At 39.3% G+C, this 19,504-nt stretch overlaps 2 protein-coding genes across 2 annotated transcripts; one reads left to right on the forward strand and one right to left on the reverse strand.

Moving 5' to 3' along the window:
* Nucleotides 1–388: 388 nt before the first annotated feature.
* Nucleotides 389–14,828, reverse strand: LOC306989768 (leucine-rich melanocyte differentiation-associated protein). Its single transcript, XM_079595748.1, has 5 exons — nt 14,762–14,828; nt 8,492–8,739; nt 3,375–3,560; nt 3,185–3,262; nt 389–1,023 (listed from the first exon to the last, which is right to left on the reverse strand). The coding sequence occupies exons 2-5, from the start codon at nt 8,704–8,706 to the stop codon at nt 879–881; spliced, it is 624 nt and encodes a 207-aa protein (XP_079451874.1). The 5' UTR covers nt 8,707–8,739; nt 14,762–14,828; the 3' UTR covers nt 389–878.
* Nucleotides 14,829–15,869: 1,041 nt separating this feature from the next.
* On the forward strand, nt 15,870–19,474 carry ppp1r15a (protein phosphatase 1, regulatory subunit 15A). The gene is made up of 3 exons (XM_079595723.1): nt 15,870–16,156; nt 16,506–17,325; nt 18,291–19,474. The coding sequence occupies exons 2-3, from the start codon at nt 16,525–16,527 to the stop codon at nt 18,504–18,506; spliced, it is 1,017 nt and encodes a 338-aa protein (XP_079451849.1). The 5' UTR covers nt 15,870–16,156; nt 16,506–16,524; the 3' UTR covers nt 18,507–19,474.
* Nucleotides 19,475–19,504: the final 30 nt, after the last annotated feature.

The following is a 19,504-nucleotide window of genomic DNA, read 5'->3' on the forward strand; positions in this document are numbered from 1 at the left end:
ATATAGGAATATGGCTGTTAGAGAAAATTGTTGGCTGCAATTTATTTTACCATCCTTGACTTATCACAAGAGCCTGCCCTGCTACGAGCGATTTTTATTTGCTATCAATAATCTGCTTTAGCAATGATATCAAAGCAATAAATTAGATTGCGCCTATTGCTATTATAAAATAGTGTCAACAGCAATATGAAGATACAATTGATCATTAATAGGCCTACATTATATTCCTCTATGCAAAGCCTAGTTCAATAATCCTAACCATAAACTGTTTGCGGTTGCTTTGCAACATGTCACATCAAAGTCGGTATGAAACGGAATATTCTTCCCTCACAAAAAAAAAAAAAAAGCCAAATTTGACTTTAATAGTTTAATAGTTACATGCTATTCTTCCATGTAATATAACCGTAAGCTTGTCACATTAATATAGAATTCAACTTGTGTGCAGTATTTACAGTGGCTTTGAATGTGGCTCATTCAATCAGATTTTTGTTTTAGTTGGCTATACTATTAAAAGATTTGACTAGATAAAATGTGTGTGGCAGTTACTTTATTTAAATAAGCTAGATTTGTTTATGTTTTATGCAGTATTGATTTTAAAACTCATTGTTATGCAGATCATTATTGTTGTTCAAATCATTATAAAAAATAAAATAAAAAAAGCAGTAAAAATATTTCCAATGCCATTTCATATTTATTTGTTGCGGCTTTCCAAATCCAAGTTAAAATATGATCTGGTGCATGAGTAAATTCACTTCCTGTCAACAAGCTTTGAAGCTCATGAAGTCTGGAATGACCGCTTGGATTGTTGTGGGATAGTACTAGTGTCTTGGCATGCATACATCTCGGGAAAAGCGTGTGAAATGATGAACAATTCTCTGTTAGCGATGAAGCTCCTTCCTCCTGCTGCGGCCTTCTTTGATTCTCTGCATCCTGTAGGTCTTTCGGGCCAGTTCACGCTCTTTTATCTGCACCTCTGTGTCATCCAGCACCTCCAGACTGGATATCTGACTGATCACATACTGCCTGTCATAGAGAGATACGTATTAGTATAGTTAGTATGGACTCTATGTATTAGATTGTATCAGAATTGTAAATGAATGCTGAACTTGCTGGCACAAATACTACAGCACAGTGTGGTTTGTTATTGCACTGAAATCTGCTTAAGCAAAACATGACCACTAGATGGTATAGTATACCCTTGTGAAAAATAAGTGTGCTTAATTGTCTAGAATGTTCACTTGTAGTGTACTTCAAATCTTATAAATGTATATGATCAAAAACTTGAAGTATGCTTAAAGATAGTACACTTCCATGACTGTTTTTTAAAAAGAAATAATAATCTTTTGTCTTGCTGTAAAGAAGTTCACTTATTTTGATGTACTAACTAAAATACTAAAGCACATGTAAAGTACTTGATTATAATTTTGTGTGTTATACATGTTACATTTAAAGTTTTAATATTTTAAATCTAATAATTGAAACTTCATTAACATACTTCAATACATGCCATACAAGTTTCAATAAAATGACATTAAAGTACATTTTAGTTTATACAGTCATGGCCAAAATTGTTGGCACCCCTGGTAAATATGATCAAAACTGGCTGTAAAAAATAAATCTGCATTGTTTATCCTTTTGATCTTTCATTCAAAAAATTGCCAAAATTCTAACCTTTCATTGAAGCAAGAGAATTGAAAGTGGGGCTAAATCACATTATGAAATAAATGTTTTTCTCCAAAACACGTTGGCCACAATTATTGGCACCCTTTTATTAAATACTTTTTGCAACCTCCTTTTGCCAAGATAACAGCTCTGAGTTTTCTCCTATAATGCCTGATGAGTTTGGAGAACACCTGACAAGAGATCAGAGACCATTCCTCCATACAGAATCTCTCCAGATCCTGCAGATTCCCAGATCCATGTTGCTGCTTCTTCTCTTCAGTTCAGTCCACTCATTTTCTATAGGGTTCAGGCCAGGGACTGGGATGGCCATTGCAGATCTTGGTTTTGTGCTCAGTGACCCCTTTTTGTTTTGATTTTGATATTTGTTTTTGGATCACTGTCCTGTTGGAAGATCCAAACATGGCCCGTTATAAGATTTCTAGCCCCAGCTGTTAGGTTTCGATTTTTTATCTGTTGGTATTTGATCCAATCCATGATGCCATGTATCTGAACAAGATGTCCAGGACCTCTGGCAGAAAATTAGGCCCACAGCAGTAAAGATACAGCAGAGTATTTCATTTTACACATGGGGTACTTTTTTATCCCTGTGTGCACCAAACCCATCTTAAGTGTTTGCTGCCAAAAAAGCTATTTTTTTGGTTCCTCTGTCCATAGAACGTTTGAAAAGTACCTGACACGACTGGCACTTCAAACGGGACGGGTATAGTGGTCAGATGAAACAAAAAAATAGCTTTTTTGGCAGCAAACACTTGGCTGAACTGAAGAGAAGAAGCACCAACATGGATCTGGGAATCTGCAGGATCTGGAGAGATTCTGTATGGAGGAATGGTCTCTGATCTCTTGTCAGGTGTTCTCCAAACTCATCAGGCATTATAGGAGAAAACTCAGAGCTGTTATCTTGGCAAAAGGAGGTTGCAAAAAGTATTTAATAAAAGGGTGCCAATAATTGTGGCCAACGTGTTTTGGAGAAAAACATTTATTTCATAATGTGATTTAGCCCCACTTTCAATTCTCTTGCTTCAATGAAAGGTTAGAATTTTGGCAATTTTTTGAATGAAAGATCAAAAGGATAAACAATGCAGATTTATTTTTTACAGCCAGTTTTGATCATATTTACCAGGGGTGCCAACAATTTTGGCCATGACTGTAGATGCTTGTCAGTACATTCAGTAGTACACTATTACCATATTTAAAATACAATAGAATTATGAAATTATTACATATAAAGATGTACTTAAGTCCTACTTAAATGTGTCAAAAAGCACTCTCAAGTTCAGCTAATTGCATTTAATTTAAATTTAAACTAGAATATTTTAGTTTAATTGCAATTAATTGTCTGAAAACATTCGCACTTAAATATCTTATTATTATTTCTGTAATAACTATGCTTTTTAAAAGTATGCTAAGGTGCGCTTTTTTTGAAGTTCTTAAAACAGACCAAAAAGTACAGGCTGAATGTTTACTGTACTATCAGATTTCATACGGTTCTTCTCACGCTTACCTGTAATCGATATACTGCGTCCGACTGCCACCATTAAAGTAACTGGGTGCCGCTTCATTGTTCATCATACTAAGAATTCTACAATGAAACCGAACAGGTCAATTACTGGAAGTCACGTGTAAAGAAAACATGATCGTGTCTACTGAGCTAATGCATAAATGGATGTTCTTGGGTGAATGGGTGAACTCACTTGATATTTGGGAACTTGCAGGAGATCTCTTCCACGATGATGGGCAGGTTGCTGATTTTGTTCTTGTTGATCCACAAGGTGGTGAGGCTGGGCATGTAGGGGAACTTGACATGTGCGTTGTAGTTGTTGCAGTCCAGGATGAGTGTGCTGAGCTTCTCCAAACCCCCCAAAAGAGCAGGGTTCCGTCAGCAGCTCGGTTAAGGGCAATCACATGATCCGTGTGTTCTTGTTTAAAAGCCTTTCTTCTAAAGAAATAAAGGTTTCCCCAGTCCCTGCCCTGCTCATTGAAATGGGAGAAATGCCCTTATGGTTAAGACGTATTAAGTTAGGGTTACAGTACTGGGTAAAACTTAGTGGGTGTAATCATACCTTCCCAGCAAGGTGTCTGTTGCAAGAGGTTGCTGGAGCTAATAGATACAATACTTTTTTTTGTCATAATAAATCAGTGGGCAGGGAAGATGAGCATGGATCAGGGATGTATTGTAGAGCACACAAGTTGGTTACCTATGCCCTATTGGGTGCTGCCTGAACTGAATATTGAGCTTGCTTTTCTTCGGGAAAAAAATAAGTGGGAGGTGGGACCAAAAATAGAGGAATATCTTAATTCAATTAGTGAGAGCACAATGATTGTTTTTACAGATGGATCTAGAGATCCAGTTAGTGGGAGAGCTGGATTTGGGGTGTATGTGGAGCAGCTAGGGTTGGAAATTGGCCGGCGTATCTCTAATGGAAGCTCGGTTCTAACTGCTGAATTAATGGCAATTTTGTGGGCTCTATGGTGGATTGAGGAAGTAAAACCTAGAGAAGTAATTATCTGCTCTGATTCTGCAGCTGCTTTAGACATTTTAAAAGTAGGAAAATCTAAAGCTCGCCCTGACATTGTCAATGACATTTTGATTGTGCTTTTTAGAATTAGTTTTACTTGTATTTGTGGCCACTGAAGATGAGCGAAATCCCCTCATCAGTGGTAAACAAGATGGACGGGCTGGCAAACTCGTTCATCAGGAAGTGGCTGGGACTACCAAGATGCTTCTCAGAGGTAGGCCTCTTCGGGAGGAACACGCTACAATTACCACTGCGATCCATCAGTGTGGGATACAAGCAAGAGAAGGCTCGGTTGGTGCTGGAGCTGAGGGAATCCACTGACCAGCTGGTGAAAGCAGCGGGCACCCAGATAAAAACGGAAAGAAAGTGGAAAGCCCAAGAAGAGGTCGACATGGCAATCGGCAGGCTGAAGCACCTCGAGGTGGTCGGCAGAGTTCAGGAGGGTCGGGCAGGCCTTGGGAGGGGCGATAATCCCTTGTTCTGGTCAAAGGCTTCCAAAGAAGACCGAAAAGCCTTGGTGGTGGCGGAAGTGGCAAGAGCTGAGTATGAACGCCTTAACATCAAAGCGGTGTCCCAGGGCCGGCAAGGACGTTGGACGGCATGGGAAGGTCTCACTGACAGGTCCATGTCATAGTCCGACCTATGGAAGATCCCCCAAGCTAGGCTCAGCTTCCTGATCAGAGCAACCTATGACACCTTGCCTTGTCCCCGAAACCTCCACCAATGGTTTGGTGCCCGAAGAGACCTGTTCCCTTTGTAATACCAGCAACACAAGCCTCCAGCACATCCTGTCGGGCTGCACGACAGCATTGTCCCAAGGCCGCTACAGGTGGCGACATGACCAAGTATTGAAGAAGCTGGCAGAGGTGTTAAGAGTCATGCAGAAAGGAGGCGAACAGCAGACCTTCCGCTCGAGGACGACATTCCATCCAATTCGCAAGGGCTGGAGAGAGTGTCAGACCCTCCCGCCAGAGAGATATAGCAAGGCTCCTTTCACCGGGAAATCAGTGGACCATGAGGGTCGACTTGGGAAAGCAGCTCCAGTTCCCCAGGGAGATAGTGGAAACATCCCTGCGGCCAGACCTCGTCATGTGGTCAGAGGCGTGCAAGACCGTCCTCCTTGTGGAACTCACTGTACCATGGGAGGGAGGTGTGGAGGCTGCGTATGAGCGGAAGCGAGCCAAGTACTCAGATCTGGCGGCAGAGAGCAGGGAGGCGGGCTGGAAAGCCGTTATCTGCCCTGTGGAAGTGGGGTGTAGGGGCTTTGCAGGTTCCTCATCCGCTCGCCTACTCCGCGACATGGGATGCACAGGAGCGAGGCATCGGAAAGCCATGAAAGAGTTGGCAGAGGAGGCAGAGAAAGGCAGCTTCTGGCTGTGGCTAAGGAGGAAGGAGACGAGTTGGGGGGCAAACACCTAGGGCATCAGCAGGGGGTGGCAGGGAGAGATCCCTGCCATCGCTCCGCCACCACGAGGCGTACTGGGGTTAAAGGAGCGAAACGTCGATGAGTGGTGGTCCCCAGCTGATGACCCGTTCAGGCCCACGGAAGTGTTCAGTGAGGTGTCACGGCACACCAGTTCAAAAGGCACTGGAGGAGGTGCGTCAGGCAGTGATGTCCAGCAGGAAAACCATCACCTGTATTTTGATATGTAACATCAGTTTTTGCTGGGTCCCTGGACACGCTGGGGTGAGGGGGAATGAGCGGGTGGATAGCATTGCAAAGGAGAGCTTAGGAAGAGAAGTAGATGTCCATGTATTATTAGGGAGAGTGGAACTGAGAGAAAGAATTAAAGAGGGTTTAATAAAAGAATGGCAGAGAGCGTGGGAAAAGGAAATTAGGGGTAGACACTACTTTTCTATTCAACCTGAAGTTAGGAAAAGATGTTCATGTAACATTTTATTTCGCAGGGACTCAGTTAAAATGTGTAGATTGAGGATGGGGCACTGTGGGTTAAATTATTATCTGTGCATTGTAGGAAAGCATGTTTCTGGCTTGTGTGAATGTGGGAGTCCTGAGACAGTAGAGCATGTTTTCTTGGAATGCAGAGGGTATAGGGCAGAAAGAAAGATATTATTTATTAAACTGTCAGGACTTGGAGTAAAGGCTTTTTCTGTTTTATCTTTGTTTGGACACAGTGACGAGCATAGACTGATCTCCAAGGCAGTTCTTCAATTCTTGCATGACACAGGATTGTATGTGAGAATTTAGTACAAACTTTGACCTGTGGAGGGCAGTAATACGCTTTGCAGCGTCTACACTGCCGGAATCTTAAAAGAAGAAGAATAAATAAAGGTTCCAAAAGGGGGGTTTTGCAGCAATGCCAGATATAAGAACCATTTTTGGAACCTTTCAGTGAACAATTTTTTCTGATGTGAAAAACGTTTTAAAGGGGTGGTTGAATATGATTTCACTTTTCTAACTCTAGTTAGTGTGTAATGTTGCTGTTTGAGCATGAACAACAACTGCAAAGTTACAACGCTCAAAGCAAAGGAAGGATATTTTATTTTAAAGAAATTGCTTTTTAAGGACTACAACAAACGGCTGGTAAGGACTACACGACATTCCTCCCGGGTTAGAGACATCATAAGATTTATAGATAAGACAGAATATGCTAATCAATGACTAGACGATAACTACACATAAGCTACATAAATTCACCAACTAACCATTCAGAAATGTTGTCTACATGTTGTCACTTCCTCTTGAGTCTCTCCATCTTTCTGACTCCGGTTTGAACATAAAAGGCTAAAAGTTTTTGAAATTTTCAGTGCATGTCTGTGTGAGGTAAAAGGACAAGAGCTGTTGTAGCTCCGCCCCCCTATGCTGGGAGCAGCAGCTCATTTGCATTTAAAGGGACAGACACAAAAATGGAACGTTTTTGCTCACCCACAAAAAGTGACAACTTTAACATGCTATATAAAAATATCTGTGGGGTATTTTGGGCTAAACTTCACATACACACTCTGGGGACATCAAAGACTTATTTTACATCTTGTGAAAAGGGCATTATACCACCCCTTTAAAAATCTGAAGTAAAAAAAATGTTATTCAAACCTTTTGTGCAATGAAGAGGTTCTATGGAGATGCCAATACTTCTGTTTTTAACCCTGTAAAGTCTACTGTATCATTTTTGAAACACAAATTTCTAAGGCCTCTAATTTATCAATGTGATCAAAGCTTTGCTGAAGCACCTGTTGTTTACAATCTATGTCATGCCTTCTGTCGTCTGATTGATAGTTTATACTTTTTTAAGCAAATAAAAGGCCTTTTGGCCTAATTGTAAAAACATCCTCCTTCAGGTCGTGATTTCAGGCTGTGAAATCTTTACTGATTTTAAAGTAAATATTTTAAGATTAACATTTATGGACAGAGGCAGCTTAGGTTTACTTATTGATCATAAATGCATTTTTCTTTTTTTTAAATCATGTTAAAATGTGAGTATTAGCCTAAATATAATACATAAGGCCTTTGAGGAATGTTTATTTGTTAATCTCAATCTTCATTGTGTTGTGTTGTGTTGCATTATAGCCTATAGAAAAACTACAGAGCTTAATCATAAAACTAAGCATAAATAGCATCTTCTTAAAACATAGGCCTATTATTGGGTGATATATAGTGACAACTTATATTTATATGCATATTATGTAAGTAGTCTACACTGTTATAAAGATCTAATTTATTTACATTACACTGTAAAAAAATTATATGATCAATAAATTATGATAACGTATGTTTTTACATTGCTTTAACTCATCAAAATAAATTAAGCAATTTTCACTTTTTTATGTTATATTAGATTAAACTAAAAAACTCTGTTTAATGTAATTTAAGTTGAAATGATGAACATAAGTTGACTGTAGGCTACTTAAAAATTTAAGGCTGCAAAACTTTTTTTTACAGCAAACAGAATTGTATCTTTTTGGCCATATAAATATCTGTAACTGCACTAAATTATACATTTTTAAATTTTGGACCTCTGAATAAAATTAAGCTGTCTGTTTCCTCCTCGAGTATGAGCTCCATATTCTCACTATATCAGACGAGCCGTAAAAGCCTGATGTATCAAATATGATACTCAACAAAAATGCTAACTTTTTTTTTTATTTTGTTCGGAAATGCAACAAAATGTTCCATTTTAACAAATGCGTTTGAGTTAATATTCCAATTTTTGCAATCTGTGTAAAAAAAAAAAAATAGCTCCATTGTAACCTGCATATTTACACAAAAAAACCTTATAATGTTAGTAACATTTTGAACATATGACCAAGACATCTGATTCCCAAAAGGATACTCATCCAGCAAGTTGTAACTGAGGTCCAGAACCTCCAGAGTGTCCTGATGCTGAAGAATGGTGTCATAGGGAATCTCCAAGAGGTCCTGGTAGGCAAAAGAGAGCCTCTGGGGACCCAACACCACAGGAGGACCAGCAGGGGTCGGGGGCCGGGGCCCGCTCTCCATGTCACTGCTCTCACACTCTTCAATACGGTCGGCAGCCCACCACGACATCAGGACACATAATGAGCTGATCGACCTCTTAAACTGTAAAAATATATTTTGTGAATATTAACTCTTTCGCCACCAGCGTTTTTAAATAAGGTGCCAATAATAACCCCATTTAAATAACCCCATTTTCACAAAAAAATTCCATGGCCCCCACAATATTTTGTTGTATGAATATCTGAACATGCAATATATCAAAAGAAAGATAGATTCTAGCTTCATGCATTTTTTCTTATCAACACTTGAATATCTCTGTTTCATAAAAAAGCAACATTTTGAGCAAAAAGCTGAGAAAATCAAGTTGTTGTTTTTTTTTCCAAATAATGGAGCGGATACAGAAAGATGATGGAGTAAAACGAGTAGACCTACATCAACACCCCTAATGCTTCACAGTCCTATAGCTCGTCCTGGTTTGACATTTTATTCCGCAACATTAGGCAAATTTGATTTATAAGGGGTTTAATGTTGATGATCGCGTTATTTTATGCATATGACATATGAGGCCCCGTTTACACGTACATGGTTATTTTGAAAAACTACTCGGTTACTATCGTAACCTCAGTTCCCTGAGAGAGGGAACGAGTATTGCGTAGCTATAAGCAGTGGGGAAACTCCTTTTCCTCGATTTACTGAAGCTTATGTAAAACCATAGACAGTATATAAACTGGACACAGCGACCCCATAGGTTTCAACGGAGAGAAGTGAAGTCAATTAGAAGCATCACTTCCTGATCGCAAGGCGAACTGCGCAGGCTCAAACTGAGCTTGACGACGTAGATGTGACGTGAGCAACCTGTAGGTCTTCTAGTAGCTGTGCCGAGAGAAATCTGAATCATTCCCTTCCGAATCTCTCAGAGACGGAGAGCGTGAGCATTAGCTGTCCATGAGCTAGCAGCGGGAGCAACTTTATCACTCTCTATGAGCTTCTCCCTTGACTTTATGCCTCCACGTCCTCCCGATTGCTTGCGAGCTTCTCTGCCTGTCCATACGGTAATTTCTCGACTTGTGCGACAGAGTCGCGCGGTTATGACGCAATCGTTAGCCTATTTTTACAAAAACTGCTTCTACGGGGCCATAACGTAAGATACAAGGTAATGGAGCCTTTTATACATTTTCGTGTTTCTTTAGAAATAAACAATGGACAAACGGTGTCTTTAAACGCCTCAGATGTAAAGTTATTTGCTGTCAAAGTGACGCCAAAATGAATGGGAGTCAATGGAATGCTAACAGCAGGTGGGGGTCCGCTAGCCAATGGCGGCGCCCGGGGATGCTTCAATGTCTTCCGAAACACTGCCCCCCTCTGTAAAACGCATTTGTAGCTGCACTTTGAGCGTCTGACTCGCTCTGTGCTGCAGCAACTGCACATCCAATGGCGTGGGTGCCTCTGACGTGCGACCAGTGAGCTAGCCCTACGTCATTACACGTCAGAGCCCTCCAAGGGGGCGTGGCCTTAGCCTATAATAGTCCCCCGAATTCACCATTACAGCAGGTTTAAGGACTGAAGCGACAACTCTCCAGGTTACTATAGTGCGGCCGGCTACGCAATACTCGTTCCCTCTCTCAGGGAACTGAGGTTACGATAGTAGCCCAGTAGTTCCCTGTTGGACGGTCACTTCATATTGCGTAGCTATACGCAGTGGGGACGCCATGCAAAACGCCGCACCAAAAGTAACTTGTTGCCACTGTAACTCAGGACCCCTGAGCCCACAGAACAAGCCAGAAAACCCAGTATATTATATATAACAGACCGGACACCGTCGGGTCTGGAATAATATATATATATATGTGTCAGTAATAAAACCAACATAATATACTAATGAACCCAGACACCGTCGGGACTATTAGTATGGGGAAAATAACCAGCCAAAGCTGGTTTTATGCATGTGATTGTGCACCTTAGCATTTTTAGACAAGACCAGACACCGTCGGGCCTTAATCATACCGAAAACACCTTTGCCTAAAAAAAAATGGCGCTGGCTTGTGACGAGGGGCCTGCTGGCGCCCCGAGAGAAACCAGCCATCCAGCCGACTTCGATGAGATTCCTCGGGCGAGGCCCATTCGAGCTTGAGGTCCACGATGGCATTCGTCGGGATGCTGGTCTCCCGCGAACAGGATCGGTGAAGGTGTTTGCTCTGGAGAAAGTGAAGCACGTGGGGACGTGGCCTCGTGCAGCTTGCCTCCGCACGTGGCACAGGATGAACGAGGCATTTGGAACAAAGCCTCGCACACTCAAACACAGTAATAGAAAGGATATAGCATCATCGCCGGATAGCCACAGGTGAGACGGTGTCAGGAGAAGACGGCTGAGAAGGCGTAGTCTGCTGAAATGATGCTCGCTCAGGCTGAAGGGCTTGTTCAACGGCGAAGCTCAGTAAAACAGTCAGAGACGTGAAGTTGTCGCTGAAGGAGTAAAATAATGGCAAATTCGGGGGACTATTATAGGCTAAGGCCACGCCCCCTTAGAGGCGCCCACGCCATTGGATGTGCAGTTGCTGCAGCACAGAGCGAGTCAAGCCTTGTTTATACTCGAGGCGTCCGCACGAGCGCGAGTCTCCGCTGACTGCGCGTGCACCTCTCCAAACGGTTGAGGCGTTTATACTTGACGCGCTCGCCGTTGTACTATTCTTTGAAACTACAGGGGGCGACTCGAGTAATTGTCCTCTCTAAACCATCAGGAATAGGTGAGAAGAAGAAATATAAACACGTGACAATGTTTATTTTAGTTACCACCACCAATACAAAAATAATCGTGTAAAACCCAGTAAACCCTGAGATTATTACTTTTATTATTATTACTATTAGAACAAAATATATGTAGGCTAGCCTATATGGGAATACATGTACGTATACAAATAAATTAACGATCTCTTAAATATTTTCTAAGCGATCTCGCGTGTTTTTTAGGCCAAATTTTTTTTTTTTTTTACATACCGCAAACATCTCCTCACTATCCGCTAGCTGCCTGTCCCCTGAGCACACTGTAAAAAAAACGCGGTCTCTGCAGAGAGCCCAAGCTCCACAAACAGCAGCAAAAACAAACTGAGCAATAAACAGAGCTACCCGCACCACGAAACATAACAAACTGTTCCAGCCAATAACCGACAAGAATGATGTGGGGTGGGGTTTGGGGGTTATTGCGTGGATGAGGAGGAGGGAGGGTCTAGCTAGCCTCCGTTTTGTTTTATAATAATTCAAACATCAACAAGAGGTTACGCCAACCGAGATCGCTTAGAGCACCTTTAACTTTCGTGTTCATTTGTACTAACCATGGACCTTTATGTTCATTAAAAAGGCTTTTTATGCTATTGTAAGCTCATTTTTTAAATGTAAGCAACTAATTCAGGGGTGCTGGTGTGATGAGAAGTTCGTGCTCGGCCAGATTCGGCTCAAAGTCGTTCATCTTCGGATGCGGAGCCGTGCGCGATGTTACAAAATCTGCCGTGCACACCGCCAGGCGAAATGGGCCCTTGCGCACCCAACGCGCACGACCGCCAAACACCGCAATGACGTCATTTTTGCCGCGAGCACTTCACGCTCGTGCGGACGCGTCGAGTATAAACAAGGCTTCAGACGCTCAAAGTGCTAGCTGTGCAGCTACAAATGCGTTTTACATATAAGCTTCAGTAAATCGAGGAAAAGGAGTTTCCCCACTGCGTATAGCTACGCAATACGAAGTGACCGTTCGAAAGGGAACGGAGACATTTCCCTTCGTTTACACGCAAGCGGAGAATTCGCCTCTGAAAACGATTCTTTCTAAAAACTCCGGCCAGAGTGGAGATTTTGGAAAACTTCTTTTGCACGTAAAATGAGAAAAACTGAGTTTTAGGCCGACGTCATAATTATGCGACAGAACTGGCACCTGCGTCAAAGTGCGACCTATGTTTACATTTTCATTTGGCTATGGTGATCATGGATGCATTATGTAGCAGTCGCATTTATGTTGGTGCAATTGTCCATGGGTGCAAACCCTTTTCGTCTGTTTGCATTTGCAAATACAGCTGCTCTATTATGTCGAGGAGCAGAGACGAATGAGTTGTCGGAGGTCAGCTGTTGTTTCTATTTTCGGGATTCTGATTGGCTAACGTGGGATTGAGCTTCTTGTTACACTGCCACCTACAGGTTTGGCATGCTCTTGACAGGAAAATATATACACGGGTTCGTAAACGAACACTTTTCTGAAAACTGACAGGTCTGCACTATGTTATTTTTTAAAACGGAGAGGGTGAAATGTTCATTTATGAAAATAGCCGGGCACGTGTAAACGTAGCCTGAGATAGCTTGTTTTGTTTCTGCGTCTTCTTCGCGTATGTTTTGAGCAGGAGATTAAGTGCTCTTTCAGGAGATGTGTCATAGCGCTCCCTACCGTATAACAGTGGAAACACGGAAAATTCAGTTTGGCGGGGAAAGAGTTGAGGTTTCAGTTATTTTTAGTTAGATATTTGATAGTTTTTGCCCAAAAAAAGTCTCAACACATTTGGTGTAACTACGCTGTAAAAAAAAAAGTAATGTAAATGAAGATTATTGGAGTAAATACTGTGCATTTTATAAGAACATACTGTGTCAGTCTTTCTGTTTCCAAATTAAACACCCTTGAAAAGGTCTATTTGGCATGCAAACATTTGTCATCTCTGGGAATTCCATGAAGATCTTTAAAGATCTATGGAATCTTCCATTCCATGAAAGTTCTAGTGGAAAAAGGTTCTTTAGATCATTAAAATCAAATAAAATTCAACTTCATTTATAAAGCACTTTAAAACCACTGTTTTAAAATACATAAAATGCATACTTTATGTAAAGCATATACTACATATAAAACAAATCAAGAGACATAAAACATAGGAAAAATAAACATAAGTAAAAATAAATAAACAAAATGTCAATATCAGATGTCAAAAGCCAAGTAGAAAAGGTGGGTTTTAAGAAGCGAAGACATTCTTTAACAAATTTTCTTTTTAAAGAACTGATAACATTAAAGTTCTTTTGGGAACCAAAAATGAACCCCCCTTTAGGAATTATTTAAGAGTGGACTTGCCATTTCTTTGTTATTACTGAAAGTTACAGAGACTGGATGACATATCATGTCTCAGTGTTACGCTTCAAATCTCTTTTGCTTTGTTCATTTGCTCATAAATTTCCAAATATTTTCTGAATACTATACTAATGAATAGGTCTATACAAATTACAAACAAATTGAGTTATTCTGCTTAAACTGCGTGACAGTCCAAAAAATCAAAATAGTCTATTATTAGCTAATATTCATCTATTATAAGGGTATATGAAATGTGAATTCACATTCTAACAAAGAAATTATCCAGAAAATTAAAGCAATGTAAAAACATATGTTGAAAAAAAAAATACTGATCATATAATTTTTTACAGTGCATAAATTGGATCCATAAATGTGATCTACAAATGTGAGGTCACCATCAAATACATACTGTATATAGGCTATATATATAAAAAATCCTATCAAATCCATGATTAGATGCATATAATTAAATGGAAAGATTCAGCGGCCAACCTGATGGCCAAATAAAGTTCATTAAAAACACCAAGGGCATTAAATGGTATTTATATTTTAATTTGAAGTTTTTTTTAATTATCAGAAACTAACATCATTAATTAGAATTTCCCCACAACACAGATGCAAAAATCCTGTTACCATCAACCACAATCGTGAAGAAGAGATTACAGAAAAGTGCAGTCATTTCAATCACCCCTGTGATATTTTTCTTAAAAAATGTTTTTTTTTTTTTTTTTTTTTTGCAGTGATGCCATAGAAAAACTAATTTGGGTTCCCAAAAGAACCATTCAGTGAACAGTTCTTAAAATATATATTATTATTTTTCTTGTAAAGAACATTTAAAAAATGTAAAGAACCTTTTCCCACTATAAACAACCTTTTGTGGAATGGAAAGATTCCATGGATGTTAAAGGTTCTGCATGTGGAACCAGAGATGCCAATAAACCTTTAAGAGTGCTATAACTGGTAAGAACATTTTTCATACAGTCACAAGAATCCCGCTTTTGGAATTCCTACAGTCAGAATCTTAACACTTACCGGGGTTAGCAGCTCTGCAGTGAGTGGTGAGATACGTCCTGCACAAATAAAATACCTTCTTTCATGGCTGGAAATGGGATCACAAGATGGGATAATCACATTGCCTGTTAACCCTTTCCTTATGGGGTTCACATGAACGTCACAAAAGTGTCTAAAATAGGTCATCAGCTTTTATGAAGCAGCTGATGGTAAAAAGATTGCCAGTTTTCAACTCTAGCTGACTCTTTTCACAATGAATGATTTGTGTAGCATGGCCTGAGAATTAATACTTGAACAGTTTACAAATACAAACGGTTAAACTTTTTTATTTTTACAAACAGTTCAATGGATCTGAAACATGTAAAGACCATAAATATCAGATAGTGCCAGGTTTTAGGAGAGAAAGTTGGCAGAATAGTCTATAATAATATATATATCTACTCTATGAAAAATGTATGTTTAATACTGAAAATTGTTTTTTGGAAGTAAAAAGTATTAATTGTTATATAATTTTAATTTGAAATATATAGTATGCCCAACAAGATAATGTGTTTTTACAACAACAACAACAAAAACAACTTATAGGCCTATATATATATATATAGGGTCTTTTGAAAACAGATTTTTTGTGTGTGTGTGTGTGTGTGTGTGTGTGTGTGTGTGTGTGTGTGTGTGTGTGTGTGTGTGTGTGTGTGTGTGTGTGTGTGTGTGTGTGTGTGTGTGTCAATATAGCATTAGGCTATTAGTCACATGCAGGCCACATATGAGTTACTTTGACCCATCATGTGGCATTCTTTTTTACTACCTCTATATGCTCATCAATATATTTTATGATATAAAAGAAAATTAAGGGTTGGTTTATGGACCCAATCCCATGCATTCTGGCTTCTTTGGTGTTTTCCATTTTCATTTTCATTTTACTTTATAATCATAATGTCGTCCCCTAAAGAAAGTCCCCTTGATATAGATGTTTTTGTTTACAGTTTCAATCTCCTCCAGCCTGTTTTGTTCTGGACTTCAATTTCCATATTAGGGTATGATGCAATTCAGTCTCAACCAGACTGGCCAAGCCCCGCCCACCACTGGAGTTTCTCGAAACGTAACGAAACGTGGGTTACGTGATTTCCCAGGAACGCGCAAGTCCCGCCTCCGCATGCAAACGTCATCACGGTTTATATAAACACTCGCCGTCACTCAGAGCAGCATTTCTATTTACGGCAAAGAATAATGACATACATGAAATACGAACCAAGCGCGAGATGTTGATGAACAAAGCGAACATGGAGTTTATGTTTAAATTGAAGTCGTCGTATTGCTCAAACAGTGTTTTAGGGTACGTTAGTACATTCAACATTGGAGAACCAAATATTCGCTGCTGGAGCGACTGCCAAGCGACAGGCTGACAAACTCACAAAGGTAAGAACCTTGTAATGTCTATTAACGCTCGTGATGTTAGAAATTTAAAATATTTTATTCGATGTAGCCTACCAATAAATGAAGCAATTTAGTTAAACATATTTACAATGGTATATATAATTTGTCTATTACTTTGGTATCATGGTATTTTTTTTATTGTTGTTCTGTATTAGACAGCACGCAGTGAAAGGCAGGCTGTGTCACATTGGTGTGTCATAGCTCATAGTCTATGTTGTAGCAACAATGCAAACAACACCCTTTTGAGGACTGAGAAATCTTCCACTGGTTTTAACTTTTATATAATTACAAATATTGGTTGTTTTATGTTTTTTTTGTTTTGTTTTTACAGATTTGAGTTGAGTGTGATTATGGCACCATTCACCATTTCCCCACACCGTCCACTGCCATATCAGTGCCGTCTACCTCAGGAACCTCTATTCATGCAATCCAAGATGAGTCCTGAGCTTTCGTCCAGTAAACCTGGAACGCATGAAGATCCACATCTTAATTATTATCGCAAAACATCCATCATGAAGATCAGACTCCATCTGTGGCAGGTCATCCAAAGAGTTGTGGACTGCTGTATGAGTGTTGCAAAGCTTTTCTGCTCCAAGATGTTTTTCTTCGTTTGTGTGGGAAAAAACATGACCATGACCGGCGAGTTGAACAAGAGAGGTGTGGAGGCCCTGGAAAGGGAAATCTGGGATGGGATGGATCCAGAGATGAAGGTTGTTATGGAGTTAGATGATGAGGATGAGTTGATCGAGCCTGCTGTTGAGCGGGAATCCTCTGTGATTGATTCGGATGAAGAGGGAGACGATGAAGCCAGGCTCTCAGAATGGGAGTCTGATGAAGAAACTGATGAGGAAGAAGATGATGAGGATAATGAAGAGGAAGACTGTGAGCCACGTGATGTGGATTCTGAATGGTCAGATGATGATGATGATGATGACTCTGAGGCATCAGCTGAGAGCCTTGAGCTTTGGGAATCCTTCTTCAACAGCAATGACCCCTACAACCCTCTGAGCTTCTGCTCGTCCACCGGCTCCAGAACAAACACTAAGCAGAACCAACTAACTCCGAGCTCACAGAACAAAGCTCAACCTACACCAGCTACAAGGCCAGAAGAGTGTCATCCAAAACCAAACTCAAAGGAGGGAGGGAAGAAGGTAAACATTTCACGGAAACCAGTGTTATTTATAGTATTTATTCACATGTTGAATTATTTTTAGTTTTCATTTTATTTTAATAATTGTATGTGCTTTTTGTTTTTTTAATATTTAGCTTTGATTTATTTTTTATTTCGGTTTTAGTTTAATAGTAATAGTTAATAGACTTATTTTATTTAAGTTAGTTGTCAAGCCAAATTTTTTTTATTTTAGTTTAAGTTTTTCATTGAATATTTTATTTTATTTCAGCTAACAAGCACATTTTTTAAGTTTTAATGAACCATAACACCAATGGAAACAAACTTTTAAATGAATAAAATAATAACTTTTTTCTTTATTTTCTTTATTATGCAAGTAAAGTAAATAAAATAAAATACAGAATAAATCAACAAAAGAACATACTAGGTAGAACAAAACAGGAAACCAGTGATGATTACCACAATTAACAAAAAGCCCACTTAAAAAAAAAAAAAAGATTTAAAAATATATATTTTTTAAATCCAAGAGGCTGTGCTTCCCGAATTTCGACTGGAAGTTGGTTCGACAACCTGGAAGCGGATATAGTAATATTGATATAATAAAGTGTTCATTTAAATAATAAAATAAAAGGTACAAATAAATGAGCAGTAATAAGATAATAATTAACCTGTATTTACGGTATTCTAAGTTATAGATAATTTTAAAAGAAAGCAGAAGTTATGCAAGATAAGAAGATGCCGGAAATAAAATGCCCATAAGAAAAAAGTTAAAAAAAACATGGATTCATATTGTGGTTGCTATAAGGCGGCTGAAAACACTAAATCATCCCTCTTCCGTGACAACAGCTGACGGTAGCTAGTAGTCAGACCAGTTCCTGTAAGTCAGGATGTCATGTGACATGTGACTGGTGCTGTATGACTAACAGGCTTAAGGTTACAGCGGTCAAGTGTACTTCTATCCAATAACATGCTTTTGTCTTATTTCAGGTGTGTTTCAGTGATGGGGTGACTGTACACCCCCTGGTGGATTGGAGTTTTGCTAGCAGGGAGGCACGGGACGGCTCTTGTTGGCTGCAGATGGCCAGAGACCGAGAGCGTTTCAGAAGAAGAGTGGAGAACATTGAGAATGTCATTAAACCCTGCCTGACACCAGAACACAGAGCCAGCGTGTGGGAGAGACTTCAGAGAAAAACATTGTCATAATACTCCAGCTTGATGTATTATTAACATAATGTAATGTTGCAGTCGAACTAGATGTTTGAAATATGCTGTGATTTTTGGTGCTTTATCTCCGAACACTGAATGTTGTTGTTTTTTTACTGTTATTTATATTTTTTCAATATTGTGGTTTGTATGGATCTTTGTCTTATTGAGGTTTCATTTTATACAATATTTTATATTCATATTATATTTGCACATGTATCATTTTATTGTTCTACAAAACACTAATTCTTTACACATTGCACATTTTATAGAGTGGCAGCAGCTGAAAAATAGTTAACTTTACCAACATTTATCCTGTGTTGTTTGTGAGTTCAAAAAATTCTATGCATTTTCAATACTTAAATATTTCAAATGCACATGTTTGTGTTGTGTATGTATTTGACAAATAAAATGTACCTGAACTTGAAATACTACAACTATAATACACTTTTTTTTCTGAGAAGCAGCATGTTACACTGATGTAACTGCTAGAAAATAGAAACAGAAACATGTCATGCAGCCATTCACAATGTCACCTTTCCACCATAGTATCAACAGTGTTTGGGTAATGCATTACAAGTAGTGCGAGTTATGTAATCAGATTACTTTAAGTTACTTTTACAAAGACACCAAGTTACTTTTTCAAGCAAGTAACGCAATTTACTTTTCCCCATTAATTGACTGACTCCTCTCCCGTCCCCATGTTGAGAAAATTGTGAGTGCAGAGGCGTTGTGTGCGCTGTGTAAGCGTGTTATTGTAGTTCTAGACTAATGTGAGCATGCATTTACTCATCTCACTTGCACAAAAACGGATTTTGTAATCCTCAAAATGAATAAAAATTAAATGCAAACTTAGAATATTACACAAACCTGTAAATAAATATTTTAAATAACAAATAAATGATTAACCAATGTCTTTGATGCTGAACTTTAATAATCCAATTCAATCCTACTAATAAACAAAAATGGCATCACATTTTTGGTTCATTATTTGGTTT

Source organism: Phoxinus phoxinus, assembly GCF_949152265.1.
Source record: "Phoxinus phoxinus genome assembly, chromosome: 2".
Classification (NCBI taxonomy): Eukaryota; Metazoa; Chordata; class Actinopteri; order Cypriniformes; family Leuciscidae; genus Phoxinus; species Phoxinus phoxinus.

What these genes read in the sequence shown, in the direction of transcription:
- LOC306989768 (XM_079595748.1), bottom strand. Translation starts at nt 8,706, where the DNA reads ATGTCGTGGTGGGCTGCCGACCGTATTGAAGAGTGTGAGAGCAGTGAC. An exon ending in AGTTACAACTTGCTGGATGA is followed by an intron (nt 3,561 to 8,491) that starts GTATCCTTTTGG and finishes ACCGAGCTGCTG; the next exon opens with ACGGAACCCTGCTCTTTTGG. An exon ending in ACGCAGTATATCGATTACAG is followed by an intron (nt 1,024 to 3,184) that starts GTAAGCGTGAGA and finishes TCTCTATGACAG; the next exon opens with GCAGTATGTGATCAGTCAGA.
- ppp1r15a (XM_079595723.1), top strand. Translation starts at nt 16,525, where the DNA reads ATGGCACCATTCACCATTTCCCCACACCGTCCACTGCCATATCAGTGC. An exon ending in CAAAGGAGGGAGGGAAGAAG is followed by an intron (nt 17,326 to 18,290) that starts GTAAACATTTCA and finishes GTCTTATTTCAG; the next exon opens with GTGTGTTTCAGTGATGGGGT.